This window comes from Thalassophryne amazonica, chromosome 10 (assembly GCF_902500255.1).
Source record: "Thalassophryne amazonica chromosome 10, fThaAma1.1, whole genome shotgun sequence".
NCBI classification, from domain to species: domain Eukaryota; kingdom Metazoa; phylum Chordata; class Actinopteri; order Batrachoidiformes; family Batrachoididae; genus Thalassophryne; species Thalassophryne amazonica.
The window spans coordinates 1,812,260-1,832,791 of NC_047112.1; the positions used below are offsets into that span (position 1 = coordinate 1,812,260).

The window sequence follows — 20,532 nt, forward strand, 5'->3', positions numbered from 1 at the left end:
AGAAATCTAGTCTTGACCCTAGTGTATTGAATAATTATAGGCCAACATCAAATCTGTCATTCTGCTCTAAAATTCTGGAAAAAAATGGTTTCACAGCAGCTTGTGGACTATCTTACCGAGAAGAACCTTTTTGAACCACTTCAGTCTGCTTTTAGAAAAAAAAATCATTCCACAGAGACGGCTCTTTTATAGTGAATGATTTTCTGTGCACAATGGATTCAGACACCACTATTGTTTTGGTGTTTTTTAGATCTTAGTGCTGCATTTGATACAGTGGATCATTGTGTTTTACTTGATAGGCTGGAAAATCATTTTGGGATTACTGGGAGTGTCCTTGCATGGTGACATCATGCCTGTCCAGTCATTCTCATTGTGCTGTGTATAATAACACTACCTCTGGCATTGTTGACATGAAATTTGAGGTTCCACGGAGTCTGTGTTAGGCCCTTGCTTTTTTTCCTTTATGTAGCACCCCTTGGTAATATATTGCAGTGTTTTGGGATTACCTTTCATTGCTATGCTGATGATACTCAGTTATACATTCCAATAACTGCTGGTAATCTTGTCCACATAAAATCCTTAGAAGATTACCTTGCATCATGAGAAGTTGGATGTCTAGTAACTTCCTACTCTTAAACTCTGGTAAGACTGAAAAGATGGTTCTTGGTCCAGCCAGACATCGGTATCAATTTGACCAGCTCATGCTTAGTTTGGGTTCGTGTGTTATACATCATACGGACAAAGTGAGGAATCTTGGGGTACTTTTTGAACCTACGTTGTCCTTTGACCTCCACATTAGAAATATTATGAGAACTGCTTTCTTCCATCTGTGAAACATAGCAAAGATGTTATGTTTCGGACGCGGTCGGAGCACCGACCCAGCATTTGAAAGGACCCAGCATAAAATAAGCAGAGCACAGTTCAAAAGGTAACAGAATTTAATAAACATAACAGTGAGTGACGTGCTAAACAACTAAAAAGTCCGCGGTCTGGTGAGGTGGAAACACGGTGCGCTCTCAACAGCGCAAATGGTCCGGAGCCACAGCAGTTCGGACCCAGGGACCCCGCCGACACCCCCCAGGTGGCCGCGACAAACCAAGTCTGTGAAGAAAGAAAACATGAGGTGAGTCCAACTCCACACAGAGAGACACAACTCAAAGGTGCACGCAATCAGCAAACACTTCCTGGCTTAAATCTATACATCAGCTTCTCACCCTGCAGGCACGGAACAACTCAGTTCAAATCTCCACTGCAGCAGAAGCTGATTAGACAATTAGCATAACGTGACAGCTCAATACAACAAGGTGTGAGGGACACCAAATCCACTGTCATTACTTCATAAAAGTCACCAAAACCAAATTACCTCAGGAAGTGTGCTGAAGAGCGTGAGACCTCACCCAATCCTCCTTCACAGACTGTGGCGTCAAACCTGGAGCGGTCTCTGCGTCCGTGATGGTGAGATTGTTCTCCCGACGCCGATCTCACACGTCTGCTCACAAGGTCGAGTCTCTGGCAATCACACACTGTGCATTCAAGGTTTAAATGCAGCAATCTCTGATTAAGACAAAATACACCACAGCTGTGAGTCCTGATGACCTGCACGTGATAACAAGCCTCAGGTGTTCAGGGTGAGGTCCTAATGCTCAGCCATTCAGTCCTGAATGCATACCACCTGGTGGGAGAAACAGAAAACAAAAACCAAGCCAGCCAAACACCCCAGCCCACAACAAAAGATTCGTCCCTTCCTGTCTATGGCTGATGCTGAGACTCTGATACATGTATTTATCTCTTCTAGATTGGACTATTGCAATGCTCTATTTTCTGGTCTGCCGCAGTCCAGCATTAGGGGTCTTCAATTAGTGCAGAATGCAGCTGCCAAACTTTTGACACAACGCAGAAAGTTTGACCACATTATACCCATTTTGGCATCTCTTCACTGGCTTTCAGTTTCTGCCAAATTGGATTTTAAAGTCCTGTTATTAATCGTCCTGTTAATCTTCGACTGGACCCAGCAAGCAGCCCAGTCCAGTCGAAGATTCAAGCTTCTCTACTTTATTCTACTATGTTTTACCTTTTTACTGTGCCCTTTTCGATTTTAATTCACTTTGTGCTGCTATGAATGTGCGTTGTGTGAAGCACCTTGAGGCGACTCTGTCGTGAGATGCGCTATATAAATTAATAAAATTGAAAATTGAATTGAATTGAATCCTAATGCATCCACAATTTCCATAAATGATTTGCAGACGGGATCAGAAGTCTTATTTATATGAATGTTAAAGTCACCACTAATCAAAATGTTATCTGCACTAGTTGACAAACTAGAGATGAATGCACCAAATTCATCTAAGAAATCAGAGTATGGGCCAGGAGGCCTATAAACAGTGACAAAATAACATAACTGATTTCCATTTTTATGACCCCGACAATACGTAGCATCGTGGGCATAACGGAGAATCAGATGCTCATATGAATTATATTTATGACTCCCGACAGTTAATAAGATAAACCTGGATTTATAAATAAAAGCAACACCCCACCTTGCTTCACATCATGAGGGACGTGACTAAATGTGTACACCGGTGAGCAGGCCTCATTTAAGGGGAGGACAGCTGTAGGTTTAAGCCAGGTTTCACATAACCCAATCATATCCAAATGGTGGTCTACAATTAAATCACTGATCAACATAAATTTTGAAGACAGTGACCCAGTCATGTCTAGACGATGATCCATAATTAAATCATTAACCAGCCATGACTTCAGAGACAATAATCTGATGTTAATGAGACCCAAACTAAGAATCGCAGTGGGATCAGCAGATTTTGGTGAAGCCATGCGGTGATTCAGCTCCTTAGCCACCGGTGACGCAGCGCGTTTCAGTGGCCAAAGGAGCTGAAGTGCAATGCCATGTCTGCGGGCCCGCAGCTGACAGTCCACAGCCCAGTGAGAAGAAGCAACAGGAAGCTCCATCGAGGACAGGCACAGGTTGGGCAAAGCCAGTCTGGTCATTGGAGATGATGGTCCAGGGAAAACAGGATGAATCCAGCAGCTCCTTGTGCGCAACGAGCGTTCCCACACACTAAAATATCATCCATCTCAGAGGAGGCGAGGATCAGACCCTCCAACGAAGGCTGCCAGGTAGGCCTGAAATTTCACTGAGACACTGCTCCATTTTCCATGCCTTCTGATGCGCTTCCTCCGGAAAAGAGCGCAAGGAAAATGGAACAGTGCACTGGGACCTCCGCGAGCACAGGCGGTAGATCAGGGTGAGGCTTTCCCAGCCCGGACCCAGATGACAGCAGCGGCTCTCAAAGAGCACTAATGTCCATAAGAGTCTGGCGGTTATAAACAATCAGAGCAGAGACATCCCAGCAAAACACACAAAGCAAAAAGATAACTACAAACACCAAAAAACCCAGCAAGCAAGATAGAGAGGGCTGGCAGCATGCCACCACAGGCGCCTTCTTAAAACTCCCTCCAAGATCACCCCTTTGAGTCTGGTCTGCTTGAGGTTTCTTCCTCAGAGGGAGTTTTTTCTTAGCACTATCGCCTGTGTTCTTGCTCTGTGGGGTTGGTAAGGTTAGACCTTGCTTGTTGTGATTTGGTGGTATATAAATGAAATTAATTGAAATTGAATTAAGAAATTTACTAAACATATTCTTCTAGATTGTATTTCTTCAAATAACTAAACTAACTGGCTTTACTTATCAGTAAAAGGCCATTTTGATTTGAAGTCTCCATTTTGAGATCATTTTTGCCATTTTTGGCCATTTCCATTACTTACATTTGAACGAACTCGTCCTAGGGATTTCATCCAATCGTCTTCAAATTTGGCCAACATCATCACGACTCCATGCTGATCTAAAGTTATCATAAGAATTTCTGTAGGTCAAAAGGCGTGGCTGCTAGGGTTCGTCAAAATTTGGTGAGCTTTTCGGAGCACGCCGTTGTACTTCGAACGGCTGTCACGCCCACATACTTCGTAGATCCTTCAAACCTACTGGACATGATGAGGGCTCCACCCTGAACGTCTGCATATATTAACTTCCCACCTAACTCATAGCACCCCCCAGTGGTAACAGGAAATGGCCTATTTTTGTTCTAACAGGTACTGATGTATCATAGTTAACCCGATCAACTTCATTCCACTTCTAAAACATGCAGAACAAGTTGGTGAACGTAGGCGATGATCGCCATGAAGCTATGCTTAACGGCGTCCGTGTGGCAGCGTACCGAATATCATCCCTTCACCATGAAATTACGTTCTTCCTTTTGACGTCTTTAATTTTGTCACATCATCATGAAAATTGATACACAGGTCGAGCACGACAACCTCTTACAATTCATAGGGGCGTCGCCCATGGGTGGGGCAAAATGCCTCAATAGCGCCCCCTTGCAACTTTAAAAACCCCTCCCCATAGGGTTTTTTTGGAGTAGGGAGATGAAAATTGGTACACATGTGACGTGCATAGACATACAAAAAAGTCTCTTGCACCATGGGTCTACTCCAAACAGGAAGTCGTCCATTTTGAATTTTCTTGTCATTTTGGCGTGATTTCCACGTTGTATTTGAACGAACTCCTCCTAGGGATTTTGTCCAATGCACTTCAAATTTCTTTCACATCATCCAGAGACGATACTGATCAAAAGTTATTGAAAGCTTTTTTCTATGTCAAAGGGTGTGGCCGCTATGGCGATGCAATTTTGACCCATCACTAACATGTTCTTAACTTATAAAAAACTTACCCTTAACTTATTGGCCAGTGTTTTTTTTATACGATTGGCATACGCTGGCTAATTCGTAAGGTGTGATGGGGGGCCTTAACAGGCTTTGATTTGAAATGGACCAATCAGGAGCAGTTATTTCCAACAGCTTCAGGATCAGATGATGGAGGGAATCAGATTAAAGTCCTGGGTAGGAAGTATCAGACTGTGGCTCCACCCATGTTGTCTCATTGGTCCAATTGGTTGGTGAAGATGCCAGCCTCCCAGCGGAGGGCACGTTGGTTTTTGTGGCGAGTGACTCGAGTTGACTCGACAACCTGAACACAGCCAAAAAAATAAATAAATAAAAGAAGGCTGTTGGATGAATTGAATACAACAACATAAATAATGATTTCAGCTCTCGAAACCTTCTGACACTTTTTACTGTTTCTGTTTGAATCGTGTTTCACTCATGAAAGCTTGAACCTGCGCAGGAAAGTGACCTTTAAAAGTGCACAACATGACTCAAACAGCCCAGTGAGCATTTTTACATGCCCATGTCTATGCCCAACTGTTGAAAAGATGTTCAAAATGGTTGAAAAGAGAAGTTTTTTCAACATCCATTTGTATACATTTAATCAGCATTTCGGTTTAGACCATTTTTAATCGTGATTTTGAAAAGTGGCATTTTTCAACCTGTACAGTGAATAAATTACAGCACATCATAATTTTGAAGCCTAACTAGTGAGACGCGTCCATATGTATCATTTAAAAGCTGGCAATGAAACACAGTCGAAAACTGGTTTAAATACGAATGTTAATGAATAAACCAAAATCAAAAATCAATATTGAAATCACATCTTGTGCTCACTGGGCAACTTTGTACATCTTCAGTTTCCCCACAAATTCAGATGGGAAAAAAACATTATGATGAAACATCTTCAAGACCAAACAGTAATCCAGCATCTTCTTAGTAAAGCTCTAAATAATCTGAAAGAGTAAATTATTAACCCTAATTCATTCATTCTTTACTGCAAGAATCAGTAACACCCAAGCACCCAAGCCCAACACCCAGTCCAATACCCAGTCCAAAACCCAGTCCAATACCCAGCCCAACACCCAGTCCAATACCCAGTCCAACACCCAGTCCAACACCCGGTCCAAAACCCAGTCCAATACCCAGCCCAACACCCGGTCCAAAATCCAGTCCAACACCCAGTCCAACACCCGGTCCAAAACCCAGTCCAATACCCAGCCCAACACCCGGTCCAAAACCCAGTCCAACACCCGGTCCAAAACCCAGTCCAACACCCGGTCCAAAACCCAGTCCAATACGCAGCCCAACACCCGGTCCAAAACCCAGTCCAACACCCAGTCCAACACCCGGTCCAAAACCCAGTCCGACATCCAGTCTAACACCCGGTCCAACACCCAGTCCAACACCCAGCCCAACACCCGGTCCAAAACCCAGTCCAACACCCAGTCCAACACCCGGTCCAAAACCCAGTCCGACATCCAGTCTAACACCCGGTCCAACACCCAGTCCAACACCCAGCCCAACACCCGGTCCAAAACCCAGTCCAACACCCAGTCCAAAACCCGGTCCAAAACCCAGTCCAACACCCAGTCCAACACCCGGTCCAAAATCCAGTCCAATACCCAGCCCAACACCCAGTCCAAAACCCAGTCAAACACCCGGTCCAAAACCCGGTCCAAAACCCAGTCCAACACCCGGTCCAAAACCCAGTCCAATCCATCCAATCCATCCAGAGTAAGGATCTGGTTAGACACCATGTTTCTAAGATTTGTGGGGCCAAGTACAATAACTTCAGTTTTATCTGAGTTTAAAAGCAGGAAATTAGAGGTCATCCATGTCTTTATGTCTGTAAGACATTCCTGCAGTTTAGCTAATTGGTGTGTGTCCTCTGGCTTCATGGATAGATAAAGCTGGGTATCATCTGCGTAACAATGAAAATTTAAGCAATGCCGTCTAATAATACTGCCTAAGGGAAACATGTATAAAGTGAATAAAATTGGTCCTAGCACAGAACCTTGTGGTTAGACTCTTTCTCTCCGATTGTTCTGTCTGAGTTATTTTCATTAGTTACTTCATCCAAACCATCAACATGTTTATTAGACCCCATTCCTGCCAGGCTGCTCAAGGAAGTCCTACCATTATTTAATGCTTCAATCTTAAATATGATCAATCCATCTTTGTTAGTTGGTTATGTACCACAGGCCTTTAAGGTGGCAGTAATTAAACCATTACTTAAAAAGCCATCACTTGACCCAGCTATCTTAGCTAATTATAGGCCAATCTCCAACCTTCCTTTTCTCTCAAAGATTCTTGAGAGGGTAGTTGTAAAACAGCTAACTGATCATCTGCAGAGGAATGGTCTATTTGAAGAGTTTCAGTCAGGTTTTAGAATTCATCATAGTACAGAAACAGCATTAGTGAAGGTTACAAATGATCTTCTTATGGCCTCAGACAGTGGACTCATCTCTGTGCTTGTTCTGTTAGACCTCAGTGCTGCTTTTGATACTGTTGACCATAAAATTTTATTACAGAGATTAGAGCATGTCATAGGTATTAAAGGCACTGCGCTGCGGTGGTTTGAATCATATTTGTCTAATAGATTACAATTTGTTCATGTAAATGGGGAATCTTCTTCACAGACTAAAGTTAATTATGGAGTTCCACAAGGTTCTGTGCTAGGACCAATTTTATTCACTTTATACATGCTTCCCTTAGGCAGTATTATTAGACGGTATTGCTTAAATTTTCATTGTTACGCAGATGATACCCAGCTTTATCTATCCATGAAGCCAGAGGATACACATGCAGGATTGTCTTACAGACATAAAGACATGGATGACCTCTAATTTCCTGCTTTTAAACTCAGATAAAACTGAAGTTATTGTACTTGGCCCCACAAATCTTAGAAGCATGGTGTCTAACCAGATTGTTACTCTGGATGGCATTTCCCTGATCTCTAGTAATACTGTGAGAAATCTTGGAGTCATTTTTGATCAGGATATGTCATTCAAAGCGCATATTAAACAAATATGTAGGACTGCCTTTTTGCATTTACGCAATATCTCTAAAATCAGAAAGGTCTTGTCTCAGAGTGATGCTGAAAAACTAATTAATGCATTTATTTCCTCTAGGCTGGACTATTGTAATTCATTATTATCAGGTTGTCCTAAAAGTTCCTTAAAAAGCCTTCAGTTGGTTCAGAATGCTGCAGCTAGAGTACTGACAGGGACTAGAAGGAGAGAGCATATCTCACCCGTGTTGGCCTCTCTTCATTGGCTTCCTGTTAATTCTAGAATAGAATTTAAAATTCTTCTTCTTACTTATAAGGTTTTGAATAATCAGGTCCCATCTTATCTTAGGGACCTCGTAGTACCATATTACCCCATTAGAGCGCTTCGCTCTCAGACTGCGGGCTTACTTGTAGTTCCTAGGGTTTGTAAGAGTAGAATGGGAGGCAGAGCCTTCAGCTTTCAGGCTCCTCTCCTGTGGAACCAGCTCCCAATTCAGATCAGGGAGACAGATACCCTCTCTACTTTTAAGATTAGGCTTAAAACTTTCCTTTTCGCTAAGGCTTATAGTTAGGGCTGGATCGGGTGACCCTGGACCATCCCTTGGTTATGTTGCTTTAGACGTAGACTGTGGGGGGGTTCCCATGATGCACTGTTTCTTTCTCTTTTTGCTCCGTATGCATCACTCTGCATTTAATCATTAGTGATCGATCTCTGCCCCCCTTCGCGGCATGTCTTTTTCCTGGTTCTTTCCCTCAGACCCAACCAGTCCCAGCAGAAGACTGCCCCTCCCTGAGCCTGGTTCTGCTGGAGGTTTCTTCCTGTTAAAAGGGAGTTTTTCCTTCCCACTGTGGCCAAGTGCTTGCTCATAGGGGGTCGTTTTGACCGTTGGGGTTTTTTATAATTATTGTATGGCCTTGCCTTACAATATGGAGCGCCTTGGGGCAACTGTTTGTTGTGATTTGGCGCTATATAAGAAAAAAAAGTTGATTGATTGATTGAACTCCATAATTAACCTTAGTCTGTGAAGAAGATTCCCCATTTACATGAACAAATTGTAATCTATTAGATAAATATGATTCAAACCACTGCAGCGCAGTGCCTTTAATACCTATGACATGCTCTAATCTCTGTAATAAAATTTTATGGTCAACAGTATCAAAAGCAGCACTGAGGTCTAACAGAACAAGCACAGAGATGAGTCCACTGTCTGAGGCCATAAGAAGATCATTTGTAACCTTCACTAATGCTGTTTCTGTACTATGATGAATTCTAAAACCTGACTGAAACTCTTCAAATAGACCATTCCTCTGCAGATGATCAGTTAAATGTTTTACAACTACCCTTTCAAGAATTTTTGAGAGAAAAGGAAGGTTGGAGATTGGCCTATAATTAGCTAAGATAGCTGGGTCAAGTGATGGCTTTTTAAGTAATGGTTTAATTACTGCCACCTTAAAAGCCTGTGGTACATAGCCAACTAACAAAGATAGATTGATCATATTTAAGATCGAAGCATTAAATAATGGTAGGGCTTCCTTGAGCAGCCTGGTAGGAATGGGGTCTAATAAACATGTTGATGGTTTGGATGAAGTAACTAATGAAAATAACATCTGCCCAACACCCAGCCCAATGCCCAGGCCAACACAGAAGCCCAACACCCAAGCCAGCACCCAGCCCAATACCCAGGCCAACACCCAGCCCAATACACAGGCCAACACCCAGCCCAATACCCAGTCCAATACCCAGCCCTGTACCCAGTCTAACACCCAGTCCAAGATAAAGTCCAACACCCAGTCCAAGACAAAGTCCAACACCCAGTCCAACATCCAGCCCAACACCTGGTCCAAGACCCAGCCCAACATTCAGTCCTACACCCAAGAACTGAAGAGTGTAGGAGTGAGAACACATCTTTGAGGAACACCAGAATTCACTTCAGAAAAGTCAGAGGCCCCGCCCCAGGCTTCACAGCACTCACAGTATCAATGTGCAGGATTTTATGTGTTTACATCATCAATAAAACAACAAATTAATAAAGCAATTGCACAATCAGAGCATGAATTCAAAATCTGAAACCAAAACCTGATCAGTTGACAACATGAATCAGTTATTAACCTGAGGACAAAAACTTTAAAATTGCAGATTATTTGTCACAAATAAATGTCAGTTTGAGAGTAATAATTAGTTTGCGTGTACATATTTTTAATTTATGAGGACAACAGATTAACCACAGTGTCAACAAATAATCAAGAGTGAAGGCAGGAGCATTATTCATGTGACCATAACATGATGGGCTCATCTGCATGCATCATGTCATCACAGATCACAGAGCCATCGTTATGGAACGTACCTCGGTATTGATGTTGTCGACTGGCAGGATTCCTGCATACTGAGACAAAAAACAAACAAAAAAGAGCAGACTGAAACCAGGACAAACCAGACTGAAACCAAACTAAAACCAGGTGACTGTAGACTGAAACCGGGACAAACCAGACTGAAACCAAACTAAAACCAGGTGAATATAGACTGAAACCAGGACAAACCAGACTGAAACCAAACTACAACCAGGTGACTGTAGACTGAAACCAGGACAAACCAGACTAAAACCAAACTAAAACCAGGTGAATCCAGACTGAAACCGGGACAAACCAGACTGAAACCAAACTCAGACCAGGTGAACCCAGACTGAAACCAGGAGAAACCAGACTGAAACCAAAGTAAAACCAAATGAATCCAGACTGAAATCGGGACAAACAAGACTGAAACCAAACTAAAATAGGTGAATGTAGACTGAAACCAGACTAAAATCAGACTGAAACTAGGTCAAACCACATGAAACTACACTGAAACTAGGTAACACTTGACTGAAACCAGGTGAACCCAAACTAACCCATGCTAAGACAGACTGAAACCAGGTGAAACTAGACTGAAAACAGGTGAAACTAGACTGAAACCAGGAGAAACCAAACTAAAACCATGTTAAACCACTTTGAAACGAGGAGGAATCAGACTGAAAAAAGGTCAAATCAGACTCAAACCAGGTCTGTTTTAAACTCACACTCTAAACAAGGACGGTGAAACTCTGTTACAGTTTTGTGAGTTTTGCATCACGAATTCAGCAGAAAACACATTTTTAAACCTGGCTGTAAAATTCATATGCTTTGTGTTCGCTCACACACACGAGGCATCTGTACCACAGACTGCATCTATACTGGACAAAGTCTGTGTGACGTCACCCGGAGGTTTTCTACAGTTACCCAGAACAGATGACATGAAGCCAAAATCTGGGCGTCGCCATGTTGACAGCACTGATTCTGACTATATCAGGAGAAACGCATTAATACATAAAAGGGTGGAGCGTGAGTAATGACAGAAGCCTGAACACACCCCCTCTCTTCCACTCTGAACTAGCTAAGCTGTGGAATGTGTGATTTACTTTGTTGTGGACATTAAAAGTTATGAGCCACTTATTTTCTCAGTTATCTTACATTATATAACACCTACATAGATCCTTGTCATCTGATTGATGGTTTGTATGTCACGTAGGGCAAGGGTGGTGGCCAGTGTTTTCACTTGATTTCAGTGTGGAAGGTTCCCGGTTCAAACCCTGACCCAGCCACATTTCTCCACATAATGTGGGTTGTGTTCTGAAGGGCATCTGGCATAAAACTTTAAATTTAATTTAACCAGGTTAGTACCGTTGAGCTCAAGATCTCTTTTGCAAGGGAGACCTGGACAATTCTAAAGTTTCCAATTTACCAAACTTTAGAACTTGTGCCAATTCAACATGCACATCCACCTCGGATTTGCTGTGGCAACCCTGAGTGAACACAAGGGAGCAGCTGAAAGGACTTACTTACTTTTTGTATGTCACATGATATTGATCATTCGTCCCATTTGCAATTTTGGTTCTATACGTTTTGCACCATTGAATGTCGCAACCACCTTAACATAAAAACACAATGTATTGCGTTTGCGTGCATGCAGCAATCAAACATTGACGGATAGCACGGTCACACGAATAATAATAACTTTAATTTATAATGCACTTTACATTTGCAATAAATCTCAAAGTGCTACAGCAATCAATCAATCAATCAATCAATTTTTTTATATAGCGCCAAATCACAACAAACAGTTGCCCCAAGGCGCTTTATATTGTAAGGCAAGGCCATACAATAATTATGTAAAACCCCAACGGTCAAAACGACCCCCTGTGAGCAAGCACTTGGCTACAGTGGGAAGGAAAAACTCCCTTTTAACAGGAAGAAACCTCCAGCAGAACCAGGCTCAGGGAGGGGCAGTCTTCTGCTGGGACTGGTTGGGGCTGAGGGAGAGAACCAGGAAAAAGACATGCTGTGGAGGGGAGCAGAGATCGATCACTAATGATTAAATGCAGAGTGGTGCATACAGAGCAAAAAGAAAAAGAAACAGTGCATCATGGGAACCCCCCAGCAGTCTACGTCTATAGCAGCATAACTAAGGGATGGTTCAGGGTCACCTGATCCAGCCCTAACTATAAGCTTTATACTCAGCTCAATAGAGCTCTGACTCTTTGTCAGCCTGGCTACAGTGCTGAAAAGAAACCTGGGGTTGTTCTTATTTTCTTCAATTAGTGATGAGTAGAAAGATGTCCTAGCTTTACGAAGGGCTTTTTTATAGAGCAACAGACTCTTTTTCCAGGCTAAGTGAAGATCTTCTAAATTAGTGAGACGCCATTTCCTCTCCAACTTACGGGTTATCTGCTTTAAGCTACGAGTTTGTGAGTTATACCACGGAGTCAGACACTTCTGATTTAAAGCTCTCTTTTTCAGAGGAGCTACAGCATCCAAAGTTGTCTTCAATGAGGATGTAAAACTATTGACGAGATACTCTATCTCCCTTACAGAGTTTAGGTAGCTACTCTGCACTGTGTTGGTATATGGCATTAGAGAACATAAAGAAGGAATCATATCCTTAAACCTAGTTACAGCGCTTTCTGAAAGACTTCTAGTGTAATGAAACTTATTCCCCACTGCTGGGTAGTCCATCAGAGTAAATGTAAATGTTATTAAGAAATGATCAGACAGAAGGGAGTTATCAGGGAATACTGTTAAGTCTTCTATTTCCATACCATAAGTCAGAACAAGATCTAAGATATGATTAAAGTGGTGGGTGGACTCATTTACTTTTTGAGCAAAGCCAATAGAGTCTAATAATAGATTAAATGCAGTGTTGAGGCTGTCATTCTCAGCATCTGTGTGGATGTTAAAATCGCCCACTATAATTATCTTATCTGAGCTAAGCACTAAGTCAGACAAAAGGTCTGAAAATTCACAGAGAAACTCACAGTAACGACCAGGTGGACGATAGATAATAACAAATAAAACTGGTTTTTGGGACTTCCAATTTGGATGGACAAGACTAAGAGACAAGCTTTCAAATGAATTAAAGCTCTGTCTGGGTTTTGGATTAATTAATAAGCTGGAATGGAAGATTGCTGCTAATCCTCCACCCCGGCCCGTGCTACGAGCATTCTGACAGTTAGTGTGACTCGGGGGTGTTGACTCATTTAAACTAACATATTCATCCTGCTGTAACCAGGTTTCTGTTAGGCAGAATAAATCAATATGTTGATCAATTATTATATCATTTACCAACAGGGACTTAGAAGAGAGAGACCTAATGTTTAATAGACCACATTTAACTGTTTTAGTCTGTGGTGCAGTTGAAGGTGCTATATTATTTTTTCTTTTTGAATTTTTATGCTTAAATAGATTTTTGCTGGTTATTGGTAGTCTGGGAGCAGGCACCGTCTCTACGGGGATGGGGTAATGAGGGGATGGCAGGGGGAGAGAAGCTGCAGAGAGGTGTGTAAGACTACAACTCTGCTTCCTGGTCCCAACCCTGGATAGTCACGGTTTGGAGGATTTAAGAAAATTGGCCAGATTTCTAGAAATGAGAGCTGCTCCATCCAAAGTGGGATGGCTGCCGTCTCTCCTAACAAGACCAGGTTTTCCCCAGAAGCTTTGCCAATTATCTATGAAGCCCACCTCATTTTTTGGACACCACTCAGACAGCCAGCAATTCAAGGAGAACATGCGGCTAAACATGTCACTCCCGGTCTGATTGGGGAGGGGCCCAGAGAAAACTACAGAGTCCGACATTGTTTTTGCAAAGTTACACACCGATTCAATGTTAATTTTAGTGACCTCCGATTGGCGTAACCGGGTGTCATTACTGCCGACGTGAATTACAATCTTACCAAATTTACGCTTAGCCTTAGCCAGCAGTTTCAAATTTCCTTCAATGTCGCCTGCTCTGGCCCCCGGAAGACAATTGACTATGGTTGCTGGTGTCGCTAACTTCACATTTCTCAAAACAGAGTCGCCAATAACCAGAGTTTGATCCTCGGCGGGTGTATCGTCGAGTGGGGAAAAACGGTTAAAGATGTGAACGGGTTGGCGGTGTACACGGGGCTTCTGTTTAGGGCTACGCTTCCTCCTCACAGTCACCCAGTCGGCCTGCTTTCCCGGCTGCTCGGGATCTGCCAGGGGGGAACTAACGGCGGCTAAGCAATTAAAAGGAAAGATTTATAAAAACAGAAACAAAAAGTAGGCAGATTATTAAAACAATCACTAGAACAATAGGGGAAGCAAAAATTCAAACATCAAAACATCGGGTAAAAAGAAATGTTTTAAGGCCTTTTTTAAAAGATTCAACAGTCTGTGGGGCACTCAGATGAGGAAGCGGGGCATTCCACAGACGAGGGGCTATGTGGAAGAAAGCACAGTCTCATATGGTGCGGGATCAAGACCTAGGAGTCAATCAATCAATCAATCAACTTTTTTCTTGTATAGCGCCAAATCACAACAAACAGTTGCCCCAAGGCGCTCCACATTGCAAGGCAAGGCCATACAATAATTATGAAACACAGTCTACGTCTAAAGCAACATAACCAAGGGATGGTCCAGGGTCACCCGATCCAGCCCTAACTATAAGCCTTAGCGAAAAGGAAAGTTTTAAGCCTAATCTTAAAAGTAGAGAGGGTATCTGTCTCCCTGATCTGAATTGGGAGCTGGTTCCACAGGAGAGGAGCCTGAAAGCTGAAGGCTCTGCCTCCCATTCTACTCTTACAAACCCTAGGAACTACAAGTAAGCCTGCAGTCTGAGAGCGAAGCGCTCTAATGGGGTAATATGGTACTATGAGGTCCCTAAGATAAGATGGGACCTGATTATTCAAAACCTTATAAGTAAGAAGAAGAATTTTAAATTCTATTCTAGCATTAACAGGAAGCCAATGAAGGGAGGCCAACACGGGTGAGATATGCTCTCTCCTGCTAGTCCCCGTCAGTACTCTAGCTGCAGCATTCTGAACCAACTGAAGGCTTTTTAGGGAACTTTTAGGACAACCTGATAATAATGAATTACAATAGTCCAGCCTAGAGGAAACAAATGCATGAATTAGTTTTTCAGCATCACTCTGAGACAAGACCTTTCTGATTTTAGAGATATTGCGTAAATGCAAAAAGGCAGTCCTACATATTTGTTTAATATGCGCTTTGAATGACATATCCTGATCAAAAATAACTCCAAGATTTCTCACAGTATTACTAGAGATCAGGGAAATGCCATCCAGAGTAACGATCTGGTTAGACACCATGCTTCTAAGATTTGTGGGGCCAAGTACAATAACTTCAGTTTTATCTGAGTTTAAAAGCAGGAAATTAGAGGTCATCCATGTCTTTATGTCTGTAAGACAATCCTGCAGTTTAGCTAATTGGTGCGTATCCTCTGGCTTCATGGATAGATAAAGCTGGGTATCATCTGCGTAACAATGAAAATTTAAGCAATACCGTCTAATAATACTGCCCAAGGGAAGCATGTATAAAGTGAATAAAATTGGTCCTAGCACAGAACCTTGTGGAACTCCATAATTAACTTTAGTCTGTGAAGAAGATTCCCCATTTACATGAACAAACTGTAATCTATTAGACAAATATGATTCAAACCACCGCAGCGCAATGCCTTTAATACCTATGACATGCTCTAATCTCTGTAATAAAATGTTATGGTCAACAGTATCAAAAGCAGCACTGAGGTCCAACAGAACAAGCACAGAGATAAGTCCACTGTCCGAAGTCATAAGAAGATCATTTGTAACCTTCACTAATGCTGTTTCTGTACTATGATGAATTCTAAAACCTGACTGAAACTCTTCAAATAGACCATTCCTCTGCAGGTGATCAGTTAGCTGTTTTACAACTACCCTCTCAAGAATCTTTGAGAGAAAAGGAAGGTTGGAGATTGGCCTATAATTAGCTAAGATAGCTGGGTCAAGTGATGGCTTTTTAAGTAATGGTTTAATTACTGCCACCTTAAAGGCCTGTGGTACATAACCAACTAACAAAGATAGATTGATCATATTTAAGATTGAAGCATTAAATAATGGTAGGACTTCCTTGAGCAGCCTGGCAGGAATGGGGTCTAATAAGCATGTTGATGGTTTGGATGAAGTAACTAATGAAAATAACTCAGACAGAACAATCGGAGAGAAAGAGTCTAACCAAATACCGGCATCACTGAAAGCAGCCAAAGATAACAATACATCTTTGGGATGGTTATGAGTAATTTTTTCTCTAATAGTCAAAATTTTGTTAGCAAAGAAAGTCATGAAGTCATTACTAGTTAAAGTTAATGGAATACTCAGCTCAATAGAGCTCTGACTCTTTGTCAGCCTGGCTACAGTGCTGAAAAGAAACCTGGGGTTGTTCTTATTTTCTTCAATTAGTGATGAGTAGAAAGATGTCCTAGCTTCACGAAGGGCTTTCTTATAGAGCAACAAACTCTTTTTCCAAGCTAAGTGAAGATCTTCTAAATTAGTGAGACGCCATTTCCTCTCCAACTTACGGGTTATCTGCTTTAAGCTACGAGTTTGTGAGTTATACCACGGAGTCAGACACTTCTGATTTAAAGCTCTCTTTTTCAGAGGAGCTACAGCATCCAAAGTTGTCTTCAATGAGGATGTAAAACTATTGACAAGATACTCTAACTCCCTTACAGAGTTTAGGTAGCTACTCTGCTCTGTGTTGGTATATGACATTAGAGAACATAAAGAAGGAATCATATCCTTAAACCTAGTTACAGCGCTTTCTGAAAGACTTCTAGTGTAATGAAACTTATTCCCCACTGCAGGGTAGTCCATCAGGGTAAATGTAAATGTTATTAAAAAATGATCAGACAAAAGGGAGTTTTCAGGGAATACTGTTAAGTCTTCTATTTCCATACCATAAGTCAGAACAAGATCTAAAATATGATTAAAGTGGTGGGTGGACTCATTTACTTTTTGAGCAAAGCCGATAGAGTCTAATAATAGATTAAATGCAGTGTTGAGGCTGTCATTCTCAGCATCTGTGTGGATGTTAAAATCGCCCACTATAATTATCTTGTCTGAGCTAAGCACTAAGTCAGACAAAAGGTCTGAAAATTCACAGAGAAACTCACAGTAACGACCAGGTGGACGATAGATAATAACAAATAAAACTGTTTTTTGGGACTTCCAATTTGGATGGACAAGACTAAGAGACAAGCTTTCAAATGAATTAAAGCTCTGTCTAGGTTTTTGATTAATTAATAAGCTGGAATGGAAGATTGCTGCTAATCCTCCGCCCCGGCCCGTGCTACGAGCATTCTGACAGTTAGTGTGACTCGGGGGTGTTGACTCATTTAAACTAACATATTCATCCTGCTGTAACCAAGTTTCTGTTAGGCAGAATAAATCAATACGTTGATCAATTATTATATCATTTACCAACAGGGACTTAGAAGAAAGAGACCTAATGTTTAATAGACCACATTTAACTGTTTTAGTCTGTGGTGCAATTGAAGGTGCTATATTATTTTTTCTTTTTGAATTTTTATGCTTAAATAGATTTTTGCTAGTTATTGGTGGTCTGGGAGCAGGCACCGTCTCTACGGGGATGGGGTAATAGGGGGATGGCAGGGGGAGAGAAGCTGCAGAGAGGTGTATAAGACCACAGCTCTGCCTCCTGGTCCCAACGCTAGACAGTCACAGTTTGGAGGATCCCAAAAAATTGGCCAGATTTCTAGAAATGAGAGCTGCTCCCTCTAAAGTGGGATGGATGCCGTCTCTCCTAACAAGACCAGGTTTTCCCCAGAAGCTTTGCCAATTATCAATGAAGCCCACCTCATTTTTTGGACACCACTCAGACAGCCAGCAATTCAAGGAGAACATGCGGCTAAACATGTCACTCCCGGTCTGATTGGGGAGGGGCCCAGAGAAAACAACAGAGTCCGACATTGTTTTTGCAAAGTTACACACCGATTCAATGTTAATTTTAGTGACCTCCGATTGGCGTAACCGAGTGTCATTACTGCCGACGTGAATTACAATCTTACCAAATTTACGCTTAGCCTTAGCCAGCAATTTCAAATGTCCTTCGATGTCGCCTGCTCTGGCCCCCGGAAGACAATTGACAATGGTTGCTGGTGTCGCTAACTTCACATTTCTCAAAACAGAGTCGCCAATAACCAGAGTTTGATCCTCGGCGAGTGTATCGTCGAGTGGGGAAAAACGGTTAGAGATGTGAACGGGTTGACGGTGTACACGGGGCTTCTGTTTAGGGCTACGCTTCCTCCTCACAGTCACCCAGTCAGCCTGCCTTCCCGACTGCACGGGGTCTGCCAGGGGGGAACTAACGGCGGCTAAGCTACCTTGGTCCGCACCGACTACAGGGGCCTGGCTAGCTGTAGAATTTTCCACGGTGCGGAGCCGAGCCTCCAATTCGCCCAGCCTGGCCTCCAAAGCTACGAATAAGCTGCACTTATTACATGTACCGTTACTGCTAAAAGAGGCCGAGGAATAACTAAACATTTCACACCCAGAGCAGAAAAGTACGGGAGAGACAGGAGAAGCCGCCATGCTAAAACGGCTAAGAGCTAGTAGCTACGCTAAGCTAGCGGATTCCCAAACAGGGAATCCGACACTAGACAGGCTGTGGAGCAGCACAGGTAACGCACGACAACAGTACTAAAATAAAATAAAAATCCACTAGACAGGCTGTGGAGCAGCACAGGTAACGCACAACAACAGTGCTAAAAAATAAAATAAAATAAAAATAAAAATCCACTGGACAGGCTGTGGAGCAGCACAGGCAACGCACGACAACAGTGCTAAAACAAATAAAAATCCACTAGACAGGCTGTGGAGCAGCACAGGTAACGCACGACAACAGCGCTAAATAAAAATCCACTGGACAGGCTGTGGAGCAGCACAGGTAACGCACGACAACAGCGCCCAAAAAAATAAAATAAAAATCAAAATCCACTGGACAGGCTGTGGAGCAGCACAGGTAACGCACGACAACAGTGCTAAAAAATAAATAAATAAATAAATAATAAAAAAAAAAATAATAAATAAAATAAAATAAAATAATAAAATAAAAATCCACTGGACAGGCTGCGGAGCAGCACAGGTAACACACGACAACAGTGGTAAAAAATAAAATAAAAATCCACTGTACAGGCTGTGGAGCAGCGCAGGTAACACACGACAACAGTGGTAAAAAATAAAATAAAAATCCACTAGACAGGCTGTGGAGCAGCACAGGCAACGCACGACAACAGTGCCAAAAAAAAAATAAAATAAAAATCCACTGGACAGGCTGTGGAGCAGCACAGGTAACACACGACAACAGTGGTAAAAAAAAATAAAAATCCACTAGACAGGCTGTGGAGCAGCACAGGTAACACACGACAACAGTGGTAAAAAAAAAATAAAAATCCACTGGACAGGCTGTGGAGCAGCACAGGTAACACACGACAACAGTGGTAAAAAAAAAATAAAATAAAAATCCACTGTACAGGCTGTGGAGCAGCGCAGGTAACACACGACAACAGTGGTAAAAAATAAAATAAAAATCCACTAGACAGGCTGTGGAGCAGCACAGGCAACGCACGACAACAGTGCCAAAAAAAAAATAAAATAAAAATCCACTGGACAGGCTGTGGAGCAGCACAGGTAACACACGACAACAGTGGTAAAAAAAAAATAAAAATCCACTAGACAGGCTGTGGAGCAGCACAGGTAACACACGACAACAGTGGTAAAAAAAAAATAAAAATCCACTGGACAGGCTGTGGAGCAGCACAGGTAACACACGACAACAGTGGTAAAAAAAAATAAAATAAAAATCCACTGGACAGGCTGTGGAGCAGCACAGGTAACACACGACAACAGTGCTAAAAAAAAAATAAAATAAAAATCCACTGGACAGGCTGTGGAGCAGCACAGGTAACACACGACAACAGTGGTAAAAAATAAAATAAAAATCCACTAGACAGGCTGTGGAGCAGCACAGGTAACACACGACAACAGTGCTAAAAAAAAATAAAATAAAAATCCACTAGACAGGCTGTGGAGCAGCACAGGTAACACACGACAACAGTGGTAAAAAAAAAATAAAATAAAAATCCACTGGACAGGCTGTGGAGCAGCACAGGTAACACACGACAACAGTGCTAAAAAAAAAATAAAATAAAAATCCACTGGACAGGCTGTGGAGCAGCACAGGTAACACACGACAACAGTGGTAAAAAATAAAATAAAAATCCACTAGACAGGCTGTGGAGCAGCACAGGTAACACACGACAACAGTGCTAAAAAAAAAATAAAATAAAAATCCACTAGACAGGCTGTGGAGCAGCACAGGTAACACACGACAACAGTGGTAAAAATAAAATAAAAATCCACTGGACAGGCTGTGGAGCAGCACAGGTAACACACGACAA

At 42.2% G+C, this 20,532-nt stretch overlaps 1 protein-coding gene across 2 annotated transcripts in view; it reads right to left on the minus strand.

Moving 5' to 3' along the window:
- Positions 1–4,574: 4,574 nt before the first annotated feature.
- The window catches only part of misp (mitotic spindle positioning), a 34,389-nt gene continuing 18,431 nt past the window's right edge, over positions 4,575–20,532 (minus strand). Inside the window, exons 3-4 of one of the 2 annotated variants that reach the window (XM_034179280.1) lie at positions 10,094–10,132; positions 4,939–5,039 (exon numbers count right to left, since the gene is read on the minus strand). In XM_034179280.1, coding sequence (XP_034035171.1) covers positions 4,950–5,039; positions 10,094–10,132 — 129 coding nt within the window. In that variant the 3' untranslated portion in view covers positions 4,939–4,949. Of the gene's footprint in view, positions 5,040–10,093; positions 10,133–20,532 lie in introns of both variants that reach the window. The other variant, XM_034179282.1, reaches the window with a different exon arrangement.